This window comes from Acomys minous, assembly GCF_964271855.1.
Source record: "Acomys minous genome assembly, chromosome: 8".
NCBI lineage: Eukaryota > Metazoa > Chordata > Mammalia > Rodentia > Muridae > Acomys > Acomys minous.
In genome coordinates, this window is record NC_140489.1 from 32320487 (window position 1) to 32348098 (window position 27612).

The 27612-nt window shown below is 51.2% G+C and overlaps 1 protein-coding gene across 3 annotated transcripts; it reads left to right on the forward strand.

Moving 5' to 3' along the window:
• The first annotated feature begins 16447 nt into the window (after window positions 1–16447).
• PGF (placental growth factor) lies at window positions 16448–27255 on the forward strand. 3 transcript variants are annotated; one of them, XM_084791482.1, is made up of 7 exons: window positions 16448–16898; window positions 18126–18165; window positions 22192–22388; window positions 22600–22679; window positions 24518–24547; window positions 24647–24703; window positions 26455–27255. In XM_084791482.1, the coding sequence occupies exons 1-7, from the start codon at window positions 16821–16823 to the stop codon at window positions 26456–26458; spliced, it is 486 nt and encodes a 161-aa protein (XP_084647608.1). In that variant the 5' UTR covers window positions 16448–16820; the 3' UTR covers window positions 26459–27255. The 3 variants fall into 3 exon arrangements, with proteins under 3 accessions (XP_084647608.1, XP_084647609.1, XP_084647607.1); XM_084791481.1 differs by having other exon boundaries at window positions 16451–16898; window positions 22189–22388; XM_084791483.1 differs by lacking the exon at window positions 24518–24547 and having other exon boundaries at window positions 16450–16898; window positions 22189–22388.
• The last annotated feature ends 357 nt before the right edge of the window (window positions 27256–27612 follow it).

Genomic DNA, 27612 nt, shown 5'->3' on the forward strand with positions numbered 1-27612 from the left:
TATATATTGTATACATAATAAACTTCAAATATATATGCATTATAACAAACTTCAAATATGTGTGTGTATATACATATATGTGTGTGTATATACATATATGTGTATGTATATATGTGTGTGTATAAATATTTATTTATATAAATTATTTATATAAATATAACAATTATTTTTGTAAATATATAAATAAATATACATATATATATATTAAGCTTCAAGACCTCTTTACTCAAAAAGTCTACTTTTAAGAATTTAAGGCTCAGCCGGGCGTGGTGGTGCATGCCTTTAATCCCATCACTTGGGAGGCAGAGGCTGGCAATTGCTGTGAGTTTGGGGCTAGCTTGGCCTACAAAGCCAGTCCAGGACAGCCAAGCTTACACAGAGAAACGCTGTCTTGAAAACTTAAAAATAGAGAATAAAGAATTTAAGGACTCAGTTGGCACAATGTTCACCTAACACGCACAAGACTTACGCTGGAATCAAGCTTAAGGCTGAGTGTGGTACTGCATGCTTGCAATGACAGCACTCAGCGCGTAGGAAAGAAGGACCAGAAATGCAGAGCTAGTCTGGGCTACGTGAGACCCTGTCCTGAAAAGAAAACAAACAAACAGACAGACAGACAAATAGAATTTAAGGGACGGACACAGCCACACACAGCATTGGCAAGAAAACAGAGACCACTGGACAAGACCTGCATGCCCAGTTGTGGCAAAGATCTGAAGGGATACGTTTTAGCCGTGTAGTGTTCATCACCACTGGGTGTGTAAACACAAAAACAACTTCACATAGTAACACTCTTCAACATTAAAATGCTCAAGAATTGCCCAAGAATTTTATTAAATTTCAAATTCTGATTCAACAGGTCTGTGATACATTTGTGTGTGTATCTGTGTATGTGTATATCTGTGTGTGTGAGTGTATGTAAGGGTGTGTGTATCTCTGTTTGTGAGTGTGTGTGTATTTGTGTATGTGACTGTGTATCTGTGTGAGTGTGTGTTTTATATGTGTGTGTGAAATGAGGAGAGACCATGGAAGGCTCTGAGTGTCTTGCTTTGTCACTCTCTGCCATGTCTCTTCGAACCAGGGCTTCCCACAAACCTGCAGCTAGGCTGGCAACTGGAAAGCTGTCCTGTTTCTCGCCCTCACAATACAGTAGTTACAGGCTCATGTGTGGCCATACCTGATTTAAAAAAAATTTTTTTTTAATTTAAGGATTTATTTATTTTCATTTTTATGTCTATGAGTGTTTGCCTGCATTGTGTATGTTCACGATATGCAATGTCTGACCTGAAGAGGGATTCAACTCTCCTGGAACTGGGGTTACAAACAGCTATGAAACTCCATGTGGATGCTGGGAACCGAACCCGGGTCCTCTGCAGAAGCAGCACAAGCTCCTAACCTTTGAGCCCTCTCTCCGGTGCCTCCCACCTTTCTACCACTCTTTGATCAGCAAAGCTGCACAGTCTTCACTGCCAACAGGAAGAGAAGCTCCAAAACGATGCTGTTGGTTTGCTTTCATTTATTTAACATGTTAGATTTATTTATTTTATATGCGTGAGTGTTTTGCCGACATGTATGTATGTGCACCACATATGTGCCTGGTACCCCCAGCGGTGTCAGAGCTCCTGGAACTGGAGTTACAGACAGTTGTGAGCCAACGTGTGGACGCTGGGAACTGAACCTGGGTCTTCTGCAAGAGTAACAGGTGCTCTTAACTACTGAGCCATCTCTCCAGCCCCCTTTTGGCACTTTTTCTTTTTTCTTTTTTTTTTTTCTTCCCTCCTCCCGCTCCTCCCCCACCTACTCATGTTAACACTCATGATTTTATTGTCTTCATAAAAATCACTTAGAGGTGGTCACTCGGCTCTGGCTCTGCGCTGCCTCCCAGCATCCTCTTAGCTCTGAGGGTAGGCTCAGCACACTCAAGCTTCAGCAATCTTCTCTGTCATGTCAGCCTTTTCTTTGCAGAAAAAATAGATATAGGCTGCCCACCATGCTCCCTCTGTTCCCTGTCAGAAAGCCATTTTCCCTTGGCGGACAGAGTCCTTGCTCTTCTTATACTGGGTCACTTTGTGGGGCCGATGCATACCACATTTCATGCTGAAAACCTGGCCATCTTGGGAACATTCATCACGTTTGCAAGAGTGTTCTCAGCACAGAAAGACGCCCCTCCCCCTTTGAGGCAGCATCTTAAGGTGCTTCAGCATGACTCCAACTCTACGTAGCTAAAGATGGCCTTGCGCTGTGATGCTCCTACGTCCTCCACTTCCTAAGCACTGGGGTTGCAGACACACAGCATCACATCCAGATTTATGTGGAGTTCGGGACAGGACCCAGGGCTTCATTCATGCTAGGTGAGTGCTCTACCACCTGAGCCCCCACAAGTGTGATCAAATGGAAAAAGGCATGTTACAAAGCAATGCTTCCATTTTATAAAGAAAGCATATGCAGCCATAGAAACTCTCTTTACACACACACACACACACACACACACACACACACACACACACACGTATGTATTCCTTCTGAGATAGGGTTTCTCTGTGTAGCCCTGGCTATCTTGGAACTTGCAGACCAGGCTGACCTCAAACTCAGAGATCCATCCACCTGTTTCTGCCTCCCAAGTGCTAGGATTAAAGGCATGTGTCCCCAGTGCCCAGTTTATTTTTTAGAGTTTTTAAAGCTTTATTTTATGTGTAGAAGTGCTTTGCCTGAATATATGAATGTGCCACATGTATCCCTGGTGTCCTTAGAAACCAGAAGAGGGTACTAGATTCCCTGGAGCCATGGATGGTTATAAGCCACCATGCCAGTGTTGGGATCTGAACCCAGGTCCTCTGCCAGATCAACAAATGCTCACTCCCCTCTGCCAGTTTTCCAGCCACCTATAAAAATAATAGTTTTTGCTGGATGAGAAGATTGTGGGTTTTTTCTTTTCTTTTTCTGTAAGATTTACTTATCGGGCTGGAGAAATGGTTCAGCGGTTAAGAACACTGTCTGCTCTTCCAGAGGTCCTGAGTTCAATTCCCAACAACCACATAGTGGCTCATAACCATCTATAATGAGATCTGGTGCCCTCTTCTGGTGGGCAGGCCTACATGTAGGTAGAACACTGTATATGTAATAAATAAATCTTTAAAACAAGATTTTTAAAATTATTTATTTATTATGTATACAATATTCTGCCTGCATGTGTGCCTGCAGGGCCAGAAGGAGGAACCAGATCTCATTATAGATGGTTGTGAGCCACCATATGGTTGCTGGGAATTGAACTCAGGACCTTTGGAAGAGCAGCTGGTGTTCTTAACTGCTGAGTCATCTCTCTAGCCCCCACCCTCCCCCCCTTTTGGGATAGGGTTCTCTATGTAACAGAATCCTAGCTGTCCTAGACTTACTTTGTAGACTAGACTGGCCTTGAACTCACAGTGATCTGCCTGCCTCTGCCTCTCAAGTGCTATGATTAAAGGTGTGTGCCACCACTGCCTAGCTAAAGATTGTGGTTTTAAAACTTTTATTTCTTATGCTAATTTGTATATAATATATATTAATTATCATTTTGGGGGGTTGTTTTGTAGTTGATAATTGGCTAGCTTTTCCAGACAGGGCTTCTCTGTGTAGCCCTGGCTGTCTTTGCACTGGCTCTATAGACCAAGCTGGCCAGGAGCTCACCGAGAACCACCTACCTCAGACTCCTGGCTATATTAGTTGTTTAATTAAGACAAAGTTAACATTTGTAGAACTGGGCCACACCCTCAAACAGATGTTTACGCTGTGTCCCTGGCCTTCAGAACTTTATGAGTCAAAATCTTCTTCCCTTTGCAGTTCACCCAAACGGTGGAGATGGCTGAGATGGGGGTGTAGATCAGTTTAGCTGAACTCATAGACCTCCGAACATGACATGAGACAGCTTCCCCCTTTCCACTCCGCTTCCCAACTTTCTAACGGGCTACCCTTTGACATCTCATTAAGTCTTGCAAAGTTTCCTTTCACAAAAAGAGAACAGGCCTCAGGCTGGGAGTTTCCACCTGGGATAGATAGTGAGTCATGGTTTAACTGATCTGTACACATGACTCTCTACTTAAGGTAAAGATACATTGTCGTTTTAAAAATATTTTCAAGCTGGGCACAATGGTGCATGCTTTTGTTTTTGTTTTTCAAGACAGGGTTTTTCTATGTAGCCCTGGCTGTCCTGGAATCACTCTGTAGACCAGGCTGGCCTTGAACTCACAGAGATCCACCTACCTCTGCCTTCCAAAGTGTTGGGATTAAGGGCGTACACTACCCAGCCCAGCCTTTGATCCCAGCACTTGGGAAGCAGGGGCAGGCAGATTTCTGGGAGTTCGACACCAGCCTGGCCTATAAAGCAAGTCCAGAACAGCCAGGGCTACACAGTGAAACCCTGTCTCGAAAAACAAAAAAAAAAAAAATCCCTCCCAAAAGATTTTCACATTGGAAGAGATAAAAAATAAGTTGCGTCTTTGTGGTAGTGCCTGCCTATAATCTCCACAATCAAAAGGACTGTGAGTTCAAGCCCAGCACAAGTGACACAGCAAGTTCCAGGCTATCCTGGGCAGCAGAATAAGACCTTTCCTAGAGAAAGAAGCAGAGATAGAGACAGAGAGAGAGAGAAACAGAGACAGAGACAGAGACAGACAGAGACAGAGACAGACACAGAGACAGACAGAGACAGAGACAGACAGAGACAGATAGAGACAGAGACAGACACAGAGACAGACGGAGAGAGATAGAGACAGAGAGAGACAGACACAGACACAGACACAGACAGAGAGAGAAACAGAGACAGAGACAGAGATAGACACAGACACAGACACAGACACAGACAGAGAGAGAAACAGAGACAGAGACAGACACAGACACAGACACAGACAGAGACAGAGAGAGACAGAGACAGAGAGAGGGTAGATAAAGGGATCAGTGGGCAAGAGCACTTGCTGTGCAAGCAAAAGGAACTGAGTTCTAATCCCCCAGCACTTACATAAAAGCAACCAAGGCTGTGAATGCTTATAACTCTAACATTGGGGGTGGAGACACACGGATCCTGGAAGCTCACTCACCAACTAGCCTAGTAAAAATGGGCCATTGAGAGACCCTGTCTCAAAAAAGCAAGGTCAGATAGCTCAGCAACTGAAACCTCTTGCCACACAACACTGGTTGACCTGAACTAGATCCTCAAATCCAGAACTGTAACCCGAGATAGAAGGAAAGAATTGACACTCAAAAGTTGGCCTCTGACCCCCACATGTGTGTCATGGCATGTGCACATGCGATCATGTGCACACATACACACTCAATGATGATGATGATGACGACTATGACGATGATGATGTTGATGAATAAGATATGGAGCAATAAGAAATATAGGAGATCGGGAAATAGATGGATCCAGAGGGTCCTAGAAACCTACAAGAAGAACACTATGATGGGCAGATCTGGGCCCAGGGGATCTGCTCGATCTATGGCACCAGCCAAGGACAATATGTGCAATCATCATCAAACCCAGACCTAGCCAAGGGACAGAATATTCTCCACAGTTTAGTGGAGACTGGGGACTGACTTTCACACAAACTCTGGTGCCCCTTATTTGGCCATGCCCCCTTGATGGGGAGGCCCGATGGCACTCGGAGGAAGGATAGCAGACTACCAAGAAGAAACTTGATACCCTAGCATCATATTCAATGGGAGGAGGTCCCCTTTAGTCACAGTCATAGGGAAGGGGAATGGGGTGAAAGCGGGAGGGAGGGAGGAATGGGAGGATGCACGGGATGGGATAGCAATTGAGATGTAATATGAATGATTTTATTTTTCAATAAAAACATTTTTAAAAAAGATATGGAGCAATAATGAGAGATACCAGATATCCTTTTCTAGCCTCCTGGTAGAAGCCACCAGCTGGGCCTTCAGACTCCACCGTCTTTGTCCCCGAGGCTCCCAAGGGATGTCTAGTGTAGAAACCTCTGCCTTTGGAGTCATCTGATTAGGGCTCCGGGTTTGACTATTATTGGCTGGGTACCTCAAGGCAACTTGCTCATTTTGTTTGTGATGCATTTTTTCTCGTGGCTAAACCAGAAATGATGTCAACTGCTGTGGCCCCTCGGAGCACCCATGTACACACACACACACGGCCTGCCACGTAGCATGCAGTGAACGTGGATCCCAGGGAGTTCCTCAGGTTCCTGAAGAGAAGAGGAAGTGACTGAAATGTGAGATGTCATCTACTGCGTTTGTCATCATTTGGGGGAAATGCACTCTCTGGGGCATTCTTTACGTGTGCCCAAGGCTGGGCTGTAGAGTAGTGTCACAGACATCAGCTTCCAGCCCAACTTGGTCTCCCGGCCACATCACACCAAAGTGGGGGGCCTCCTAGGCTTCAGACTTGAAGCCCCAGACTCGAGGCCCCACTCTGAGATGAGGAAAGCTGACCGGCAGAAACGATCTTGGAATCAGCAGCCGAGTGTTCCTTGATTCACAGGAGTCTGGGACCCGAGGAGCCAGCTGGAGGTCCACTGTCTGTTTGCTGAAGTCTCCGCTAGACTTTCTGGCTCCTCTACCCCTGGGAATCCAAGCAGAAGAGGAACGGATCTGTCTCCCCTTTGCACCTACTGCCCCCATCAATCCCCTTCATGTGCTCTCTGGGAGAAGATGAGGGCTGGGGAGTGAGGGATGCGTCTGGGAGGGCTGGTCCAGCTCAGCTGGGCCCCACGTCTGTATCCTTAACGGTGGCCTCTCCGGGTCCTGCTTCCAGATGGGAGGGGATGGGACAGGCTCGATTCCTCCCAGGAGACAGTGATATGACTCATTCCCCCAGCAAACCCAGCCTTTTTCCTGTAAAAACTCATATAGAACAAAGGCATTCACCATCCCACCTTGGGGAAGCAAATGTAAAACAGAACATTTTAATAGGAAACACCAACATAATAGCAGCTTTAACGACACTGAAGTTTATTGCCTTTTGCTATGAATTAGTTCTGGATGGAAGTAGCACAGGGAAGGTACGAAAACTTCGTGATGTTTTGGAGTGATTCTACTTTGCCTGCAACTCATGCTCTGAGATGACTCCAATAGCCCCGACCAGCATGCTGAGGTTCTAGGCAAAACTTGGCAGAAACCTTAAGGATGCTTTCAAGAGGTTAAATCTAAGAGTGCCACACCCAGCCAGAACCCGGAGAAGACCTAACGGGGATCAGCTAGGACTAGGTCACAGCTGGCTGGAACAACAGCTGGACATGAAACCCAAGAGACAATGGAAGCAAGCATTTGCTCCCAGATGCTTCTCCAAAATGCTACGTGTACTCACGCAGCTCCTCTGCTCAAGTACCAGTGAATTCTCAGCACAGTCTTCCAGTTCCTCAAAACAGGGTCCTGCTTTCCTGTCTCGCCTCACACGCATGCACGTTTTGCCTTCTCAGACTTCCCTGAATACTGTGTAGCTCCTGCCCAGACTCAGTGCCCCTTAAACAGCCCGTGTCTTGTCAATCCACCCTTTTTTGACCACTCCGCCCTTCTGCTCTGCCTCTGGCTCAGCTTGTAGAATGCTAAGAACATATTATCTTTCTCCACTCTGTTTTGTCTGCTCTGTGGATCTTTTCTATCTTCTGGAAGTTTCTAGAACATTGTATATTTTCCTCCCTCCCTCCCTTCCTTTCTTATTTCTTTCCCTTCTTCCTTATTTATTTCCATCCATCTTTAATTCTTTCATATTCTCTCTCTCTCTCTCTGTCTCTCTGTCTCTCTCTCTGTCTCTGTCTCTCTCTCTGTCTCTCTCTCTCTCTCTGTGTGTGTGTGTGTGTGTGTGTGTGTGTGTGTGTGTGTGTGTCTTTCTGTCTCTGTCTGTCTCTCCGTGCCCCCCCCCACCTCTCTCTCTAAGGGTTCATATAACCCAAGCTGGCCTCAAATTTTCTCCTCCTGCCTCCGCCTTCTGAGTGCTGGGACTACAGCCATGCACTACACCTGTTTATGTATAGTGCTAGCATGTGCTCTACCAAGTGAGCTACACTTCAGCCCTAGAACATTCTGTTACATCACCAAGTTGCTTGAGAGTCAGGTATTTGGAAGGTGTGGGACAGGTCACTGCTGGAACCAGGGACAGAAGCCCCCGAGACTGGATGTCATTAAAGACAACATTACGTTTCTCCCCCTGAACTGGAAGGTCCTTGCTCACCGTCTTTAAGCGGCATCCTCACCTGTCAGGAGCTGAGTGAAGGATGCTAGCTCCTAGGAGATCCTGTTCACCCACTGAACAGCTCAGCTCATCCAGCGCAAGTCTGAGGAAACGTCTGATCCCTCCTTTCTCTAAAGGACAAACAACTGACTGGGGCTGATAATCCAATGAGTGGTGCTCCAGTTGGTCACTGAGTCTGTACCAGTGACTTTGCCCAAATCTGCCTGACTTCCTGGCCTCTTGAAAGCTTAGGGCTCTTGAGATCAGCAAGCACTGTGTTTTCTGCCACAGGTTTAGATGCCTCACTTGGCTGGCTCTGGGGCAGCCACTCAGAGACTGGCCTTTGGCCCAGTGCTCTTCAGACAAGAGCCTGCTTTCCCTCCCTGTAGGTAATCTGTTCGTAGAGACTCTGGGCTTCACCCCCACAGAAACATTTTGCCACCTGAAAACATGTTTGGGCTGCCTAGACTGCTTTCCCTGAGAAGCCTAAGGCCCTGAGCCTTGACCCCCACCCCTAGCCTTTCAGAAACTCTTACAACGCAGTTAGGTATCTCCCTTGGAGGGAGATAATCAGAAGTACCAGGCTGGGGAGACTCAGAGTCATTTGCATCCTCCGTCTATCTCTGTGTGTGCCTGTAGAGGTCAGAGGACAACTTGAAGGAGTTGCTTTTCTCCTTCCACCATGTGGCCCCTGAGCATCATCTCCAGACCCACCATTTTCCACGTGGACCATTTTCCTTGAGACCAAAAATTTTTTAGTTTACTTATTTTATATGTATGAGTGTTTGCTTTGACTGCATGCAGAGCTGCGTATCACGTGTGTGCAATGCCTGTGGAAACCAGAAGAGGGCATCAGATCTCCTAGGACTGGAGTTAGATGGCGGTGAGCTGTCGTGTGGTGCTAGGAGTCCTAGCCAGGTCCTCTGGGAGATAAGCCAGTGCACTGAGCCATTAAGCCATCTCTCCAGCCTTCTTGAGATCAATTTAAAACGTGTGTGTGTGTGTGTGTGTGTGTGTGTGTGTGTGTGTGTGTAGATCAGAGAATAACATGTAAGAGTCAGCTCTCTCCTGATACTGTGTGAGTCCCAGGGATCACACTCAGGCTTATTGGCAAGAACCTTTCCTCACTGAGCCCTCTTGCCAGCCCTCAAACTATTGATTGATTGATTGATTGATTGATTGATTGAGACAGAATCTCATTCTGTAGTCTAGAATGGCCTCAAACTCATTCTTCTCCTCCTTCGGTCTCCTGGGCACTGGGATTCCAGGTGTGTGTCACTGTATCTGTCCAAAATGGAATCCTTAGTTGACTCTGACTGTCAATGAACCAGGGCTGTGTCTGGCCCCCTTACCTGCTCAGCAAAGAGGAGGGGCCTAGTGGATAGGGTACCCCCTTTTCACCCCATTCTTTCCCGATTCATTGCTCTAGGGAAAGAGATGCCCCTCAACCCTTGAAAGTGAAGTAATAGCACAGAAGCCTGAAATCTGTGGGGACAGACCTGTCAGCTCAGTACCCACCAGGGGCTGCTAGACCTGGGTGGGAAGAAGCTGGCCGCCCTCCGCCCTCCTACATCAACAGGCACGACAGCTGAAGTTACTAAGATGTGCCATGTCACCGGGCTTTGTGATCCAGCTTCTGCTTTCTTGGGTAAGCCACACTGCCAGTTTCTGAGAAGAGACAGAGAGAAAGAGAGAGAGAGAGAGAGAGAGAGAGAGAGAGAGAGAGAGAGAGAGAGAGAAGAGAGAGAGAGACCGAAAGAGAGAGAGAGAGAGAGAGAGAGAGAGAGAGAGAGAGAGAGAGAGAGAGCGCATAAGAGAGAGGGAGATTGAGAGAGCAAGAGTGAGAGAGAGAGAGAGAAACAGACAGACAGAAAAAGAACAAGCAAAGAGAGGCAATAAAAGAGTGTGAGAGAGTGAATGAGCGAGAGACAGAGAATGGGATGGAAAAAAAAAAGGCTTGTCCAAGTTTATACATTTTGGAAAGAGTAGGCTTTTGATCCTTGCCTAAAACTGCCACCTTGCTCCTTGGCTGGACCCTGCCCTTCCCTGTCATTTCTACTGCTTGCTGCCTGTGGTGCCTGGCACACACACTACTTCACTTCTCTAAGCCTCCATTTTCCCTTCCAAGATGTATAGACAATAATTCTTCCCTGGAGCCGGGCGGTGGTGGCGCAAGCCTTTAATCCCAGCACTTGGGAGGCAGAGGCAGGCGGATCCGCTGTGAGTTCAAGGCCAGCTGGGTCTACAAAGCGAGTCCAGGATAGTCAAGGCTACACAGAGAAAACCTGTCTTGAAAAACCAAAAAAGTATATGAATAAATAAATAAATAAATAAATAAATAAATAAATAAAAATAATTCTTCCCTGGAAGGTGGAGGAAGGTTTCCACATACTGAGTGTGTAAAGCACAGAGCGTGGCAGGGGAAAGCATCACCCACCAGCATCCTTCTGGTCCTCCAGCAGGGTAGCGGGGTGGAGAGGAGAAAGAGTTGACCTGTTGTCCCCACCAGAAGACTGAGTTACAGAGCCCTCCAGCTGTCCTCCAGAGGCGGGACAGCAAACGCTCCCGGGCTCTCGGGTTCTCCTCAAGTTTTCGTTCCACCTCACAGCTGATTAGTTCCAGAGCCCTGCCCCTCCTCATGTATCACTGACAACACAGAGAAAGGGGTGATTGTTCCTCAAGGGGAGGAAGGTCTCTGGGCCCCTCTCTCCTGCCTAGCTGAGAGCCAACACGGGGATGAGAGAGGGCGGAAGAGGAAGGGAAAGAGGGCAGACACAGGAAATGAGCATGCGGTGGGTCCCAGGCAGGTGGACAGACCAGCTGAGCATCCCCACCCATGCACAACAGACAGGGGTCCCAGGCTCATTAAAAAAAAACCAGAATAAGGTTAGCAGGGAAGGAGGGAGCTCTGGGCATCAGCTCTCTGGAGTCTGTTTCCTCGACAGCAGCTTCCAGCTGTGGAGGGTCCCCTCCCCCCCCCTCTCTCCCCCCCCCCCCACCCCACAGCTGCTGGATAGATACAGCTCAGCAGGTGCCTGGCCTCTGGGTCTCACGGGAGCTTTTCACATCTCTGGCTGGAATCCAAATGCCTTCCTTCAAAGCAACCAGGGTGGGCCAGGCTGCCAGATCCCCAAGTTTTAGAGAAGCTGACTGTCAGGGACAGAGCCTAGAAGAGTCTAGAAGGACTCTGCATCCAGAGACTGTCTGGGCAGAGGACCCTGGCAGTCACCTCCAGAGCCTCTTTGTGGCCTTGCTGGTTCTTGACTTTACTAGGCCCCCCACTAAAGCACAGCCACAACCGTGTACACAGCCCCCCTTTGCCACTGCACTACTCTTAGCACAGCTGAGACCAGCTGGCATTTCCACAAAGGGCTTTACTAAAACACCAAGGAAGAACAAAAGGAAAATAATTACAGAAAACACGAAAAACCCAGCCCCAGCTGCCAAGTTCCCAAAATACAGGGTACCATTCCTTTGGTGACAACACATCGCCTGAGAGGCCTGAGAGGCCGGGACAAGGTCTCGGGCACTTCGCCTGGCTCTCCTCGTTCCCAGCCCTGTGGAGGGCACTACTGTCTTGCTTCCCACCCTGGGAACGCTTTGGTCACCCATGGGCTCATCTCTTCCTCCACCTCCCATTCAGCCCCACCCCAGGCCCTCCCACTGGGCTTTGGACTCTGGCTGAAGGCAGAAGCTTTGTCCCCCTAGAGGCTAGCTAGTCTGTGGTGACCAACACAGGACATGATTGTACGGTAATGGGAGATGGCTCTCCCGTACTTGCCCCTGCTCCAGAGACATCTACCCACAGTGAAACGTCCTGAGTCCAGTGTAAGAGCAGGCATCTGGGAGGACTGGGCTGGTTCACATTGATTAAGCTCCTACTGTGTGCTCTACTCCCGGGCAAGGTGCTGGAGACACACAGACATACAAGAGACAGTATTTGCTCATACATCTTATCATCTTTGTGAGTTCAAGGCCAGCCTGGTCCACAAAACGAGTCTAAGACAGCCAGGATTATTACACAGAGAAACCCTGTCTCAAAAAAAAAAAAAAAAACAAAAAACAAATTAAAATAAATGACACCTCTGAGGGAAGTGTCACTCTGAGGGAAGCTGTAGTGTGGTGCATGGCCAGACCTCAGGAAAAGCTCTGGGCTAGGGCTGGGTGGCTCAAGAGCAGACGGAAAAGGTGCTTTTCCAGGGCTGTCATGATACCTCTGAGGGAAATATCACCTATGAGGGAAGCTATAGAGGGTGGTGCTTGGATAGACCTCAGGAGAAGCTCTGGGCTAGGGTTGGGTGACCTAAGAGCAGACGGAAAAGGTGCTTTTCCAGGGCTGTTGTGACATCTCTCCAGGGATAGGAGCTGATCTGTCATTACAGAGAAAAAGAGGTCCTAGTGGCGGAAGGTTCACAGAGCCATGCTTTTAAGGAGGTCAGAAATAAAGAGAAAACAGATCAGAGAGGGGGCTTGTTTGAGACAGCACCTCATTGCATGGCCCAGGTGGTCTCAACTTGCCATTCCCCTGCCTCAGTCCACCTAACGTTGGGATGAAAAGCCAACACTACTAAGTCTAGTTGAATCAGAAGGCTTTATGTGCAAATGGAGGTGGCTAGGACAGGCCTTTCAGAGGAGGGCTGTGATGAGAAACTCTGTGCTGGGGGAGCCAGGGGCTGACCCAGAGCATGGGGAAATCCACGCTGCCTCACCCCAAATGTTGACACACACTTGCATCCTGGGAGGGTTAGCTCCTCAGACCGGGGCCTTCCCCCTCCCACACACTAACTATCCCCACCACCCCCGAACCACCAGGGCAAAGGTAAGGGGTGAGAGTAATTAAAACCTACATCAAGGCCGGGTGTGGTGGCGCACGCCTTTAATCCCAGCACTCGGGAGGCAGAGGCAGGCGGATCGCTGTGAGTTCAAGGCCAGCCTGGACTATGAATCGAGTCTAGGACAGGCAAGGCTACACAGAGAAACCCTGTCTCAAAACACCAAAAAATAAACAAATAAATTTAAAAAAATAATAAAACCTACATCATGGGGTTGTGGGCAGAATTCAATGAGTTCAAGGGGTGAAAGCACGAGGTCGGCTTCATATAACAGGTGTTCAATAAATATGTCTCCCTTAAAACAACATGGAAGGAACATATTGATAAGCAGCTAAGGGCTGAACTGGGGGTGTGGGCTGTGCCCTCCTTTTAGCAGGTGGACCTGTTTAGAGAATCTCAGGGACGTTGATGACTAAGGTTGTGTGGCGGGCTGATGGGCTGGGTTGTGGTTAAACAGAATGTTGTGTGTACACGCATGCGCCTTAGCCCGCCCCAACCCTTCTATCCACTTGTTCTTCTCCAACTTGCAGAAGATGGAGTCTTTATTTTCTTTCTGTCGCCTTGCCTGTGCTCTGAAAGGCTCCGGTCTATAACTGTAGCATTTCTATTTCTCTAATAAGAATTCAAAGTTGAGTCAGAGACCATGCCCAAGAACTACATTAGCAACACACACATACACACACACACACATACACACAACACACACACATACACACACACATACACACATATACACATATACACATATACACACATATACAACACACATACACACACATACACACACATACACACACACATACACACACATACAGAACATACATACAGAACACACACACACACATATACACACATACAGAACACATACACACACACACACACACACACACACACACACACACACAGCACCTTTTCAGTCCTCTATGACCTTGCTGAGTAAGCACTGTGACCATTCCCATTTTGCAGGTAGAAGAAATAGAGTTGAGAAAATGAAAGCCAGGGCTTGAATTTACTTCTATGGCGGTCCAGACGTAGGGGCCTCAGTACATGGAAGCAGGACTACCAGGCCTCCCACCCTGAAGGAGATGAGCTACCCTTGGGCCATGGACGTTCTGGAGTCTTCCTGCTTTCTGCTGCCTCGCCCACTCCAGCAAGTTCATCTCACAAGCCGGAAAGTGGGATGCAGAAGGCTCTCAAGTGTAGGGACGAGAGACCGAGAGTCGCTTGTCGGGAACCCAGACATTATCCGAGAGGTTAAGTTCACGCCGGGATGAGGAGGAGTGCTTCAGCACCCACAGGCATCTGTGGGGATGGAAAGGTGGGGGGGGGCACCTGCATTCACTCCCCAGCATTTGAGACAGGGCCTACAGCACAGTAGGGCTAAAACAATATGTCAAATAATGCATGAACAAATACATTCCCTACTCAAGCACAGCTATGGGCAAGTATGCCCAATCCACAAGTGCTGAAGATAGTCAGTACAGACGAACATTTACAAGTCAGATAGTTGAGAATACACACCTGCCTGGGCTGGTGACGTAGATCAACGGATAAGGGCGCCTGTCACCAAACCTGACAAGCCGAGTTTGGTCTCAGGAACCCACAGGGTAGAAGGCGAGAACCAATGCCAGGAGGTTGTTCTTTGACCACTCCCACCCACACGTGCACTTTAGCGACACACGTACACACACACAACAAAAATATTAAAAAATACTCGAAGAGCACATACTTGTGCATGATACACATTTGTGCCCACATATGCAAATCCATCTGGGAACAGACACACAAGATGCTGTGAACAAGCGTGTATCCTAGCTATCTGTGCACAGCGTCCGTGTATCCTAGCTATGCACATTGTCCGTGTATCCTAGCTAGCTATGCACAGCGTCCTTGGGTCTGCTTAGCCTCGTCCATAGCACAGTGACCCTGCTCCATGCTCTAGAGCCAGGAAGATAATCTGTCTACTGTACGATCCCCAGCATGTTGGAGCCCGTCAGAATGTTCTTTACAGCCCCAGCTTAGCTGGCCAGTGACTGGCCCCTGGCTCCTGGGGCCTGCAGGCTCAGGATCTGCCAGACAGAGAGGCAGCATCTCTGGCAGCCCCCTTGTGGGTGGGCAGCAAGCCACAGACGCAGAGGTCACTGGGGGTGAGAGCCAGGACTGCCCTGGCCTCCCTGCCTCTGAATGGAATGTGATCCCAGAGCCACCTCCCAGGCCCATCTCCTCCCCCACAGCCACCCACCAACTTCTGACTCTGAACCCTGCCAGGTTTTTGCAGCCAGCCCACAAGCTGGTCCCTGAGGTTTGTCGGGATGGTGTCGATGAAGAACAGTGGAGGAGCAAAGGAGGTGACCCCAAAAACCCAGGTATGCCTGGTCACACCGTCATGGCCAGGTAGTCACACACACAACACACATGTTTGCAGGTAACACACTCACTATCCCATCAAAACTCACGCGAAGGTACACTTCCAAACATCATCAGGGCCACAGTGTGCACACGTGCACACACACACACACATACCCAAAGACCCAGATCTGTGACACACAGAGTAATATTGGGATGTTCAGTGGGTGACATATGCACACAGCATCATAGTTACACACAAATGCCCATGCAGACACCACCTTCCCTCATTGCGTACCCGCTGCTTTACAACACTTTCTCTTTGCTTGGACTCAGGAGGTGATGCCTGGCTAGTCCATTCCTTTACCTTTAATAGGCTGGCCTGGCCTTACAGAAGGGAGTGGTAGTGGCCTAGCCAGGTGCCCTGGGGTGTTTCCTGTGTGCCGCCCACAGCTGGGCTGCCCTGTGCCTGCCTAGCAGGTCAGATAGTGGATGGGATAGAGGAACGGTTCTGGAGGCACGTAGCTTGTCTTCTTTCTCTGCCAGGTCCTTGTCCACGCAGGCAGATGCCCGCGGGCACACACACACACACACACACACACACACACACACACACACACACACACACACACACACACACACACACATTTTCCTAGTGTTAATATGAACATTGTTCAGCATTTGCAGGTGGAGCCCTTTCATAGAATCGGGTTCTTCGTCTACAAAACGGGGTTTGTAATCCTTTTACACCCCGCTCCCCGCCTCCGGGGCTGTAGGGCCACAGTAAGATGCTACCTTCTTGGGGCTACAATCCCGGCAGAGGTGACTAAACTACCTAGGCGTCTCCACGGAAGATGTTGGACGTCGGTACCTGGAGGCACCACAAGAGCCAGGTGAAACCCTGGCCGTCGCGGCGGACTGACCCCCGGGGCAAGCTTGCTCCGGGCTTGGAGGGGCCCGGGAGATCTTTGCGGCAGCGCCCCTTCCGCACCCTGCGGGGTCACGCGCACTCAGGTCTCGCCGCCAACAGGCTCTCTGCGCTCCGGGGCTGCTCTTGGGGCCTCGGGGCTCAGTGGGCGGGGCAGGCTGCAGTCCCGCCCAGGCACACACAGCCTTGAAAACCAGCGGCCGGCCGACTAGCTTCAGCTCATAGGGAAGCTGCAGTCTGAGAAGGAAACTGCATCTTCAGACTTCTGCTCAGCCACGAGAGGAGCTAGGGTCACCAGACGCCTAAATCCCTTTCCCTCGCATCGCTCCCGACTCTCCCTGCCAGTTTCCTCAGCCACAGCCTTACCGGTGAACTCCGGACTTCCCCGGCCAGCAGTGGATGCTCAGGTTAGCTGCAGAGACCTAGGACAGCAGTGAGTGGGACACCCAAACCCTTACTCAGCTCTCCTCCGGCACCAGAGAGTCTCCCGCAAGGGGGACGAGCATGCTGATTGTGCCTTGAAGGACCCTAACTCTGAATGTCCGAGAAGATGCTGGCCATGAAGTTGTTCACGTGCTTCTTGCAGGTCCTGGCTGGGTTGGCTGTGCATTCCCAGGTAAGAACCTGGCCTGGCTTCTCTTCACCTTCTTCTCACCTCAGCCATAGAAACAGGGACTACCGTCTCAAATTACAAACTTACTTTAGAGGATAGCTCCTGCTAGGATGCCCACATATTTCCCAGGGGCTGGGCTAGACCTCAGGGAGGAGACCTCTGGATGGGCAGTCCCCAACTCCTGGGGGGGGGGGCTGTCTTAGTGGGGGCAGGGAAGCCACAGAGAATGAGGAGGTTTCCTGTCTGGCCTCTGGAGCCCTAGTGGCTTTGCAAAAGGCATCTGTCCACTTGCCCCAGTCAGTTCCCTGGCCTTGTGGTCAGGGTTGCGGCCCCATGACCAACCAGGCGCCCCCAGGACCTCTGACCTGGCCTAGCGGGGTAGGAGGGGGGTGGGGGGGGGGAGAAGCTGCCTGAAGAAGCTTGTGGTGGGGAGGTGAGGCCCTTCCCCCAGCAGTGCTCCAATTGAGCAAGGGGGCTCTTGGGTGGGCTTCAGATATGACAAGGGATCCTGCCAAGCCCTTTCCTCCTGGTGGGTGGCTGAAGGTCCTGAGTGCAGGGCCTGGGGAAGTGAGCAGGGCCCTTTTCCCAGGAGCTGGGTGAGTCTGGCTGAGAGCCAGATCGGGCAGCAAAATCCTGACAAAGCCAATGCATTCCCTGCCCATTGCACTGCCCACTGCCCGGAGAGACCTGAGCCCCAGCCCAGAAGTGGGTGGGTTGTGCAGTCCCCTTGCTGAGCGGCCATCAGCCGGCTTGCTGCAGTGTTAGCCAGAGGTGTAACATTACTGGCAGGCAGCACCAGCTCATGGCGCCGCCTTCTCCAGCCCCTGAGCTCCCACCAGCTGATCACCTCCCCGCCCGCCACCCCACCCCCTGGGCTCTGGCACCCAGCCAAGGCGGGCTGTAGAAGGCCCAGCAGGACTGGCCTGGGGGCTGGGCAGAAGAGAGACCCCACAGGATTACAAACGCGTTGGGACACGTGAAACCTCCTAACCCTTTTCCAATTGAGGAAACTGAGGCCAAAGTCAGGTGGTTTTGTTTTTTTTTGTTGTTGTTGTTGTTGTTTTTTTACCGGCACAAAATAAGAGGACACACACACACACACACACACACACACACACACACACACACACCTGTGTGCAGAGGATGGGGAGGAGCTTGGGGTGGACTCAAAGAGCCAAGCCCCCGAGAAGACGCTCCCTCCTCATGGCTGCACCTTTGTGTCCACTGCAGGTGACCCTGCCTGCTGGGAACAGCTCTACAGAAGTGGAAGGTAAGCCGGCCGGGACAGCTATGCAAGCTGAGCCCTACCCCCTTCTTTTCTCATGATCCCCAGCAGAGGGGAAGGGGGGGGGGAGCGGGCCAGTAGCAAGCTGGGGAGGGTCTGCAAGCTAGACATCCTGCCTGAAGTCCACCTCTTGTGACCCAGCAACCTAGAGAGATGCAGTCGTGGGTTAGGGTCACCAAGCGCACAGAAAGCAAGCCAGGGTAGCCAGGGTCCATCCAGCTGGCTCAGAGCCCCTGCCCAGCAGGCTATAAGGGTGCAGATGGGGTCTTGGTGGTCAGGATTGGCGTTGAGTGCCAGAAGCCAGACTGGAGTCTGGGAGCTGGAGGTTGGAGGCTTGGTCCTCCCCAGCATCCCAACCCTGGTGGAGCTGTGCAGCCCTGACCGGGCCTTTTTCCATTGATTACAAACAGGCCGGCTGTGTCACACCCTCCCTGGTCCTTTCACTCTCTGCCCTGGGTTGTGTCAAGACATAATCTTCAAAGGGCAGTAGGACCTTTGCCAGAGAGACGTCCATGCAGAAGGCAGGGAGCTCGTGCCCAGTCCTTCCTCCTTCTCCCTTCCTGCCTCTCTGAGACATGGAGGACGGCCATACTCTGTGGCCGAGGCTTCCTAGGGCCGCCATGGGATAAACGATGTACTTGCAGAGATGTCCTCACCCATGCAGAAAATAGCTGGATTGCTGTCTTGGGCTGGGATCACCCTCTGCTGGCCTAGCCCTTGTCTGTTCACCAGCCCCCTGGGAGCACCCTGTCCTCTGCCTGTGCATGCTCTTGCACCCGAAGCCCAGACCACTGGACAACCGTAGCTGCCTCAATTTCATGGACACGCCCAGTTTCTAAGCCCTCTGGAATTGGCACAGTATTATACTCCCTGGGCTTGGAGGAGGGTCGCGTCTCCCACCCTCACATCGGATCCTTTAGTGATGATTTTAGTATGTAGATCAGACACCAGCTTCCAAAGCTGCCCCTGCCTCTTTCAGCATCTGTGAAATGGGAGCGCAAGATAACTGTTTGATATCAAAGACGCTTTTCCCAAGGCCGGGAGCTTCTGAGTCCTCGGAAGAGATATGAGTGTATATACTTCCCAGAATCCTGAGCAAGAAGGCTTGGAGGTATAGATTCCGAGTGTAGGATAGCTTGCCTGTAATCCTAACAAGCATTGGCCTACACTGTGGCCAAGGAAACACCAACTATAAAAATCTGGTCTTACCATCCGCTCCTGCTAACACCAGAGTCAGAGGCAGGGTGGTGCAGCCATAGTCACCAACTTTCACCACTGTTCTTCCTGGTTCCAGGGATGGGCATGTTCTGTTACTTGGCCTGACCACAGGCTGAGAAGTAGGAAGGCCCCAGTGTTTCCCAGATGAAGAGTCTGAGGCTTAGAGAGGCCCCCTAGGATCAACCAAAGCTCTAGGCACTCTTCAGTGTATCTGGCAGAGCCGGCGCACTCAGCTGCACAGGCCTCCCAGCTGCACAGGAGCTGAGCAGGCAATGAGTAGAGTGTCCCTGGTGGCAGGCTGGCTGGGTGCTTTGCCAGTGAGGAGGACACCAGCAAAGCTCCGGCTGGTGGCCAGTGGCTACTGCAGAGGTCTTTCCAGAAGCTTACCACTAAGATTCTACTGTGTTCTTCCTGGAGTTTTTCCATCTAAATTGTATGTAACTGAGGACAGATGGCAGCTCACTCACAGGGCTAGACAGGGGCTACTATCTGATGGTCCCATTCTGGCCCCAAAAGAGGCCCTCAGAGGAAGGTCCAGTCCTGACAGGAGCAGCCTTCTAGGCCTCTCTCTCTCTCCTCACTTCCTACCCAGAACAGGTTTGAGCTTAATGGAAGTGCTCTTTGGAGCAGTGGAGCACAACATTTTCCTAAGGAGCACGTCACACATGTGCTCTGTGCTCCCTTTACCAGCCTCTTCTGCAGACCCAGAGGGGGGACCTCCAGGGATGGACTTTCCTATTTCCTGGAGCTGTCATGTACACTCAGCTCAGCTCTTTCTCAGCCTTTCTAGGCCACTAAGAAACAGGTCTCAGCATTTGAGGGCCCTGGAACCCAAAATGTTTCCAGGATAGGATGTGGGATAGGAGTTTGTTTGCGTGGTGGCAGGGGGCTAGGCCCCCTCCACTGCTGTCCCTCCCTGGTGGCTGAACTTCTCTGTGATACTTTGCAGCTAACTGCTCCTCTCCCTTATTTATGTTTCCACGGCTGAGATTAAATGTTCACAGTGCCGTGGCGTTCAAGAAGGCTTTAGACTAAACACCCAGCTCAGCTTGCAGTGCTGGGGAAAGGGAGGCGGCCTCTGACCCATGTTGCAAAGGCAGGCTTTCCCTGGCTTTTCCCACTTGGGTCCAGAGAGAGGGTCCAGTAGCTTGGAAAAGTAGAGTCAGGGGGGTCCCCACACCCCCTTCCAGCTCCTGGCCTAACTCTAGTGCCTTCCAAGCAGAGCAGGGTAGAATGGAAGACCAGACGCCTGCCTAGATAAGCCAGGTTTACTGCCTCCACGCTGCCCCTCCAGCTCCACGTGGACGAACTGCCTCTTGGGTATTTTCCACCAGCTTTCAGCCTTTCCCGAGGGCCTCTGCTATGTCTGGAGTTTATTTTTCTTCTGAGATTACTTGGAGACACATATCCTCACAGGATCTGTGGAATGGACCTTGGCCCCTTCTCCCTCCTAGGAAGGACCATAGAAGTGAGGGTCTGTTGGGGAAAGGCCACTGTTCTCTGTTAAGGCCGAAGGACTTGTAGGTGACCCAGGTCCCAAGTATTCCATGAGCTGAGGATGGTCACCAGATGTGGAGCAGACTGACCCAGGCATGATCTCAAGGCTGACCGGGGCTGGGCTGCAGGGTACTTACTGAATCACAGACAGTCTGTCAGGGCATAAGTGACCTTAGCAACCATCTAGTCCTAGGCTGCTTCTCTCTCCCAAGCACAGGAAACTGATATACCTGGAACAGCTAAGTGACCTCCCCAAGGTCATACAGCCAGGGTACGGACTGAAGCCAGATGGCCTGGCGTCAGCTGCTTCCTGGGAGCCAGTATAGGAACTCTGGTACCAGGCTACCCCCTGAAGGAACAGCATCTTTGAAGGAATTTCAGCTCAACACCCCCCCCCCAGCCCCCGAAATACCACCACCACCACCACCACCACCGGGATATCATGAAGGGTCAGAAATGTCCCTGGTAATCCTCCATGAACTGTCACCTCATCAGTCAGGAGTCGCTTAGCCTGTGTTTACCGGAGTCAACTCCTACCCTCCCAGAGCCTTGCTTTGGCTCCAGTGGAGATAAGAACCGCCAGTGATGGTGGGACTCAAGCCATGGCCCAGAGAGGAGCTCCACTCCTGGTGGAATGACCCGGAGAAGGCTGCAGGAGGAGTGGGGGCTGGGTGCAGGCACACGGTCTCCCTTGGACCATGCCCGGGGTCAACACTGATAATGTCCTGGTCCGTGTAATGGGTGGTGGTGCGACCACAGAGACAGGAGGCTGGGCCACGTGGCTGGGCATGCTCTTGGCTGCAGAGGAGTGATAGCAAGTGAGGTAGGACATGAGAGAGCCACAATGGGGCTGGAGCAAGGGAAGGCTAAGGCCTTCTAGTATCCTCCACAACTGTTTTTGTTTGTTTGTTTGTTTTTTGTTTTTTGTTTTTTGTTTTTAAAGCAGGTTCCTCAAAGCCCAGGGAGCGGTAGGTCAGGCTGGAGAGAGACCCTGAACCCTAAGGAGTGGCCAGGGCATAGTCCTCAAAGGTCCGAGGAAGACTTGGAACCAGAGAAGAAAACAGAATAGGAACTTGGGGCCCTGAGAGATTCTGCTCCATTGGAATTGGATCCCCCCCAAAAGCTAAGGGGTTTACAGTCACCCAAGAATGAGGGTAGCAATAATCCAGAACAGAGGGACCCCTAAGGGCTTCATGGAAGGAGTGAACTTGGTGTTAACTGAACCCAAGAGCCAAGTCTGGGACATCAAGGATCAGGTCCCTGCTGACCTGACCTGGCCTTTCTGTCTTCCAGTAGTGGTGCCTTTCAATGACGTATGGAACCGCAGTTTCTGCCGGCCAATACAGAAGCTGGTGGACATTATGGATGAGTACCCTGACGAGGTGGCTCACCTCTTCCGCCCGTCCTGTGTCCTCCTAAGTCGCTGTAGTGGCTGCTGTGGTGACGAGAGTCTGCAATGTGTGCCGCTGAAGAAAGCCAACATCACCATGCAGGTTGGGAAGCCCTTCCTTCCATGTCACACCATATCCAGGTGCCCATAGAACCTCTAGAAATTACCCAGACATGGACAGAGGCCAGGCCAAAGCCCTACGGTGGGAACCAAACTTCAAGCCAGTGTCCCTTATTCCGGCACGGTCCTCTTGAGCCCCCATCCCAGCTCCTCGCTGGCTCCTTACCTGGCTCTGCACTTTCTCTTTCCCACAGGTCATGAAAATCTCCCCTGTTGTGAAACAGCATTCCCAAGTAGAAATGACATTCTCTCAAGATGTGCTCTGCGAGTGCAGGTAGGTCCCAAGCGAGCAACAGGGACAGACCCTGTATACTTGGCAGATCTTGAGCCTCAGCAAGTCCTTACAAGGCCCCTGGGGCAGAAGAGGAGGCTGCCAGCCCTGCTTTGGAGCTGGAGCTGCACTTGTTTCCCTAAACAAGTGGTCCTGTGGAGCTGCTTTCCGCTTTCTACTCCCTATGAGCCAACTTAGCCTGAGGGGCTGGCCCCAGCAGCTGGAATACAGCTGCCAACATAGCACCGTACAGAGGGAGGGCCCCAGTCTCTCCTAGACTCTAGGGCCCCAGTGCATGTCACACCTCCACCCTCTGAGATGAGCAGTACCTGTCCCGGGCCCCTGGAATTGGTGCATAGAGGCAAAGGCATCACAAGCCTGTACTTGATTCTGGACCAGGCTGCCTGCCCATGGGAAGGAGCACACTGTGTGTGCTCAAAAGGCAGCTTGAACCCCTCGTAGAAGGAAAGGGACAAGATGAAAGGAGGGTACAGTGGTGTCTTTAGAGTTGCAGCACACTGCTAACTGACCCTGGGAGCTGTGACCAATACTTGGCCTTGCTATTTTTGCCCCCCCCCCCCCAGGGGAGGATCTTGGTACATTTGTTCCTGGGAACAACAGCCGGGCACACCATCTAGGTTCAGGAGAAATGAGATAGGCTTAATGCTTCTCTCTGTCATGGCCAAGGGCACCGGATTAAGGGTTTGGAGCCTAGTCTAGAGCTGGAAGGAAGGTGAGGACAGCCACTTTCCGTGTGTGTTTAGTCAATGCCCTCTGCGAGCCACATGCTGGCCTAAGTGCCCGGGATACAGTGGTGAGCAAGATAGGTCCATGCCACTGTGGCCACCTTGTCCACAGCACAGAGATGAGGAAAGCCAGGCTCCATGCTGTTCTGTGATTTGTTCAGCGAGCAAGCGTGGAAGAGAGGTCTATGCTTGGACTTGGCCTGTCTCACTCCTGCAACCGCATTTTCCCTGCTTGGGAGTCACCGTGTTCTGCATAGCCAGAGTGCTCGCTGTGCTGCCTGGCTCTGCCGAGTGCCCAGGGTTCTAGCTGCCCTCCTTGAAACCTAAGCCTTGGCTCCAGGCCGTCTTCACTATGCCAGTGTTGGGGGCCTTGACTCAACCTGCTCACATCCAAGCAGGTACAAATAGCTCAGTCATGACTCCCTCCCCCCGCCTTCACCTTCCGCATCACCTTTGCTCTGACTTGCCCATCCACAGAGCTGTGACTGGGCAAAGTGGGCCAGCCCCACGACAGCACATATTCAGAGCCCGGTGTTGCCCCTCCGATCCACAACACTGATCCTGGGAAATAACGAATTGATCCCTTTCCAGCAGGCCAGGCAACAGGGACACCTTTCTTTTCACTTCTGGGCCAACAGCCACAGCCCCAGGAGGCAGAGCTGGGGACATGCTGGCGACTGTGAAGCAGGCTCCCTGCTGTTGCCACGGTGGGGCGGGGTTGAGCCCAGGCGGGCAGTCAACTGGTAGTCACCACTGCTCTGTCTACAATCTTGTTCATCATTTACTTTCCTTGAGGGAACTCCCAGAATGCACTATGAAAGGAACGGGGAAAGTGAACAGAAAAACTAAAATAGCAGAGAGCAAGATTTGATGCCAAAAGGCTAGGGCTAGCAGAAACATGTGAGGAAAAGGGTGGGGGGGGGACGACGACGACGACGACATCCACATCAACTTCTCTACGGGTTGCCAGGACCTTGGTAGGGACAGAAGAGCAAGGACTGGGGCCTTTGCTACAACTTCTTCACCAGCTCTGTGCTGCCCTCTAGTGGGAGGCACCTACATACTCTTCTCTCCTGCACTTTTCTGTTTTCTTAGGTCTTTTCCGGAGAAGACAAAGTCAGAAAGGTAAGTGCATTACTGACAGGGGCTCAGGGCGATTGTCAGGCCTGCCAGCTGCTGTCCTAGCAGGAGGAACCCTGTGTACTGATGCTTTGCTTATTGCAGGAGGAAAACCAAGAAACCAAGGAAGAGAAGCAAAACACAGACTGAGGAACCCCACCTGTGAGTGTGCTGGGGGTCCGGGGCTGGCAGAAAGGTTGGGCCTAAGAGGCGGGGCCGTTGCCCTGGCAGCGAGGGTCAATGGTCAAGGAGGGGAGAGGCAAAGCTGGAATGGGAACAGGGTAATGCCTGCCTTATACGGTCCAAGCTGCACCAAGGGACTTTGGTTCTTGCCCCTTATCTCTGTGTGACCGTGAACAAATAACTTTCCTCGTATAATGACGAGGCTGGGAGCATCCGCCAAGAACTGCTGTGTGCCCGGCACATGGGTGACAGCAACATTCCCTGTTCTTCCAGGACTTGCCTTCTGGGCACAGCTGGCCACTTCCAGGCGACCCTGGGGCGGGTGCAGTAGACCACGCCCCTGCTCTGGCTCCCCTCTTGGGTTCCCAGGCCAGCGTGTCTCTCTCTGACTTTAGATCTCTTCCTTCCTCTCCCTTCTCTGTTCCCTGACCATCCTTGCTTCGCACCTGGAGGGGGCGGGCAGAAGGCTGGAGACCCAGGGTACAGTGTGGCTGAAAGCGAAGGATTAGGGAAGGGCCACCCCCACCTGGCAGCCATGCTACCGAGAGTTGAACGTTCCGCGGGCACCGCAGGTGTCGAGTGCTACCATTCCATGCCCCCGCCCCCCCCCCGCAACCCCTCCCACGGATTTTCAGGTGGCTTGCTTAGGTATCACCCAGAAGAATTTCAAAAGCTCATGTGTTCTTGCTAAATTTCAGGTTGACCTTGAGCGTTTGTGGGGAAGAGGTTTTTTTGTTTCGCTTCGTTCTGTTTTTGTTTGTTTGTTTGTTTGTTTTTTAATAGAATGTAGCCCAAACTGGCTTTAAATTTGCAGCAGTCCCGTCTCAGTGCTGGGATTACAGGCGTGTGCCACTGTGAGCTCTCTTTCTTTCTTTATGTACTTTTTATTTATTTATTTTGGTTTTTCAAGACAGGGTTTCTCTGTGTAGCCTTGGCTGTCCTGGAACTCACTCTGTAGACCAGGCTGGCCTCAAACTCAGAGATCCGCCTGCCTCTGCCTCCTGAGTGCTGGGATTCAAGGCATGTGCCAGTCTGCCTGGCTCTTTTTTTTTTTTTTTAACTTTTAAAATCATATTAACAAACTGTTAATATCCTTCTTTAAGGGGAAAGGGTGACTGTAGAGAGGACAGAAGGCCTCACGTGCTTCCTCCACAAAGTTAAAGCGAATAGCTAAAGGGGCTGGAAACTGATTTCTTTAAAAACACCTGTTTTCAGAGTGGGGCTGTAGCTCAGCAGTAGAGAGCTTACCTACCATGTGTAAGACCCTGAGTCCAACCCCCAGTGCCACAGAACATATAATAAACTAATACAGATAGCAAAAGCACCAGTTCCTTGTCTTCAGGAACTTTTGTCTGACGATTGCTATCTTGGGGCAGGTAACCAGAGCCTGTTACAGGATGCCAGATTGGCTCCAGACGTCTCTGCCACAGAACGGTTGTGCGATCTCGGACGAGGTTCTTAACCTCTCTGAGACTGAGCTCCACGTCTGTGAAAGATTAACACTGTTGTTGGGTGTTGCGAAGGGTGAAAGAGACAGTGCCTGGGCACAAAACTGGGCACCTGAGCAGGCGCTTGGCAAGGGAGGCAGCTGCTTGCTGGCCTGGGTATGAACAGAGTTCCCAAGGTGCTGCTCTGTGTCCATCTGGGTCCAGCCCCCCTCTGTAGGAGGGGGGCCTTGTCCTCCACAGCATCCTGATTTCTCTGACTTGTCTGTGCTTGGTCTCCGGCAGGTGATACTGTTTCCCCCGGAGGTAACCAGCCACTCAGAGGAGAGACCCCGCACCCAGCTCATATATTTATTACCGTCACCCTCTCAGAACCCTCTATTTATTAGCCAACTCGTCCCTGCTGAATGACTTGCTCCCTCCAGGATAAGGGGCATGGAAGGACAGAACCCTCAGGAATTCAGTGCCTTAAACAGAACGTGAGAGAAAGAAAGAAGCCACCCACAGATGCGTGGGGAGCTTCGGCTTGGGAAGAAGCAAGACATGAAGAACACGGCCTCCTCGCAAGGGGCAAGCCAGGCGCCAAGAGGCCATGCGTCTCCAGGGAACTGAAGACGAACAGAGGAGACCCAGTACATGCCTTGATCCACAGCTCCACTTAGTCGGTAGCTCTGGCCCTGGCTGCATGGGAGGCATGTAGAGGAGACTCAGCCAGGTCCTTGTGCTGCTGGGATCAACTGTTTACCCTGGACACCAGGACAGGACACTGGGCTCTGGAGAACACAGCTTGCCCGTGTGGGCTTTGCCTTTCAGCCTAGAAGTTCACGCATCACCCTTTGCAAAGCCCCACCTCCCTGCCCCCCCTCTCTGGGGGCTAAACAGAGGGCAGGATGGATGATGTGGACTACCCCAATAGGTTGGTGAACTTTGACAGCTGCGTGTCAGGGGCATGTGTCCTAGCGTTACTTCTAAGGAAAGTGAGCAGATTCCTGGAGGGCCCTTGCAGCCCATCAAGTTGTCTTGTGTCGGGACTGTCTAACTGCCAAGCCAGATTCTCTTGAATAAAGCATTCTAGTCTGGAACCAACCTGTCTGTGTAGGATGTGTGTCTTCCACAGCAAAGGGGGAAGCAGAAAACGGAGGCCAAGCAGATAAGAGAGGGTGGTGTGGGGGAAGCAAAGAGCTCACTGGCAGATCCATGCCTCACTTCCTCATCTCAGAAAGCCTTTTTGGGTTGTGAGGGGGACGTGTCACAGTGGGTGACATCATGTATGCTTCCCTCTTGACAGCTGGGGAAACTGAGGCCCAAGGAGGCAAGATGAATGATGCAGAGGCAAAAGAGCATTGGGCTGAAAGTCCAAGGCCAGCCTTATTCCAGACTTGATAAGTGACAGTCCCTCCACAGTCACTCTTGAGTAGCCTTCTTTGGTGCTGACACATGTTA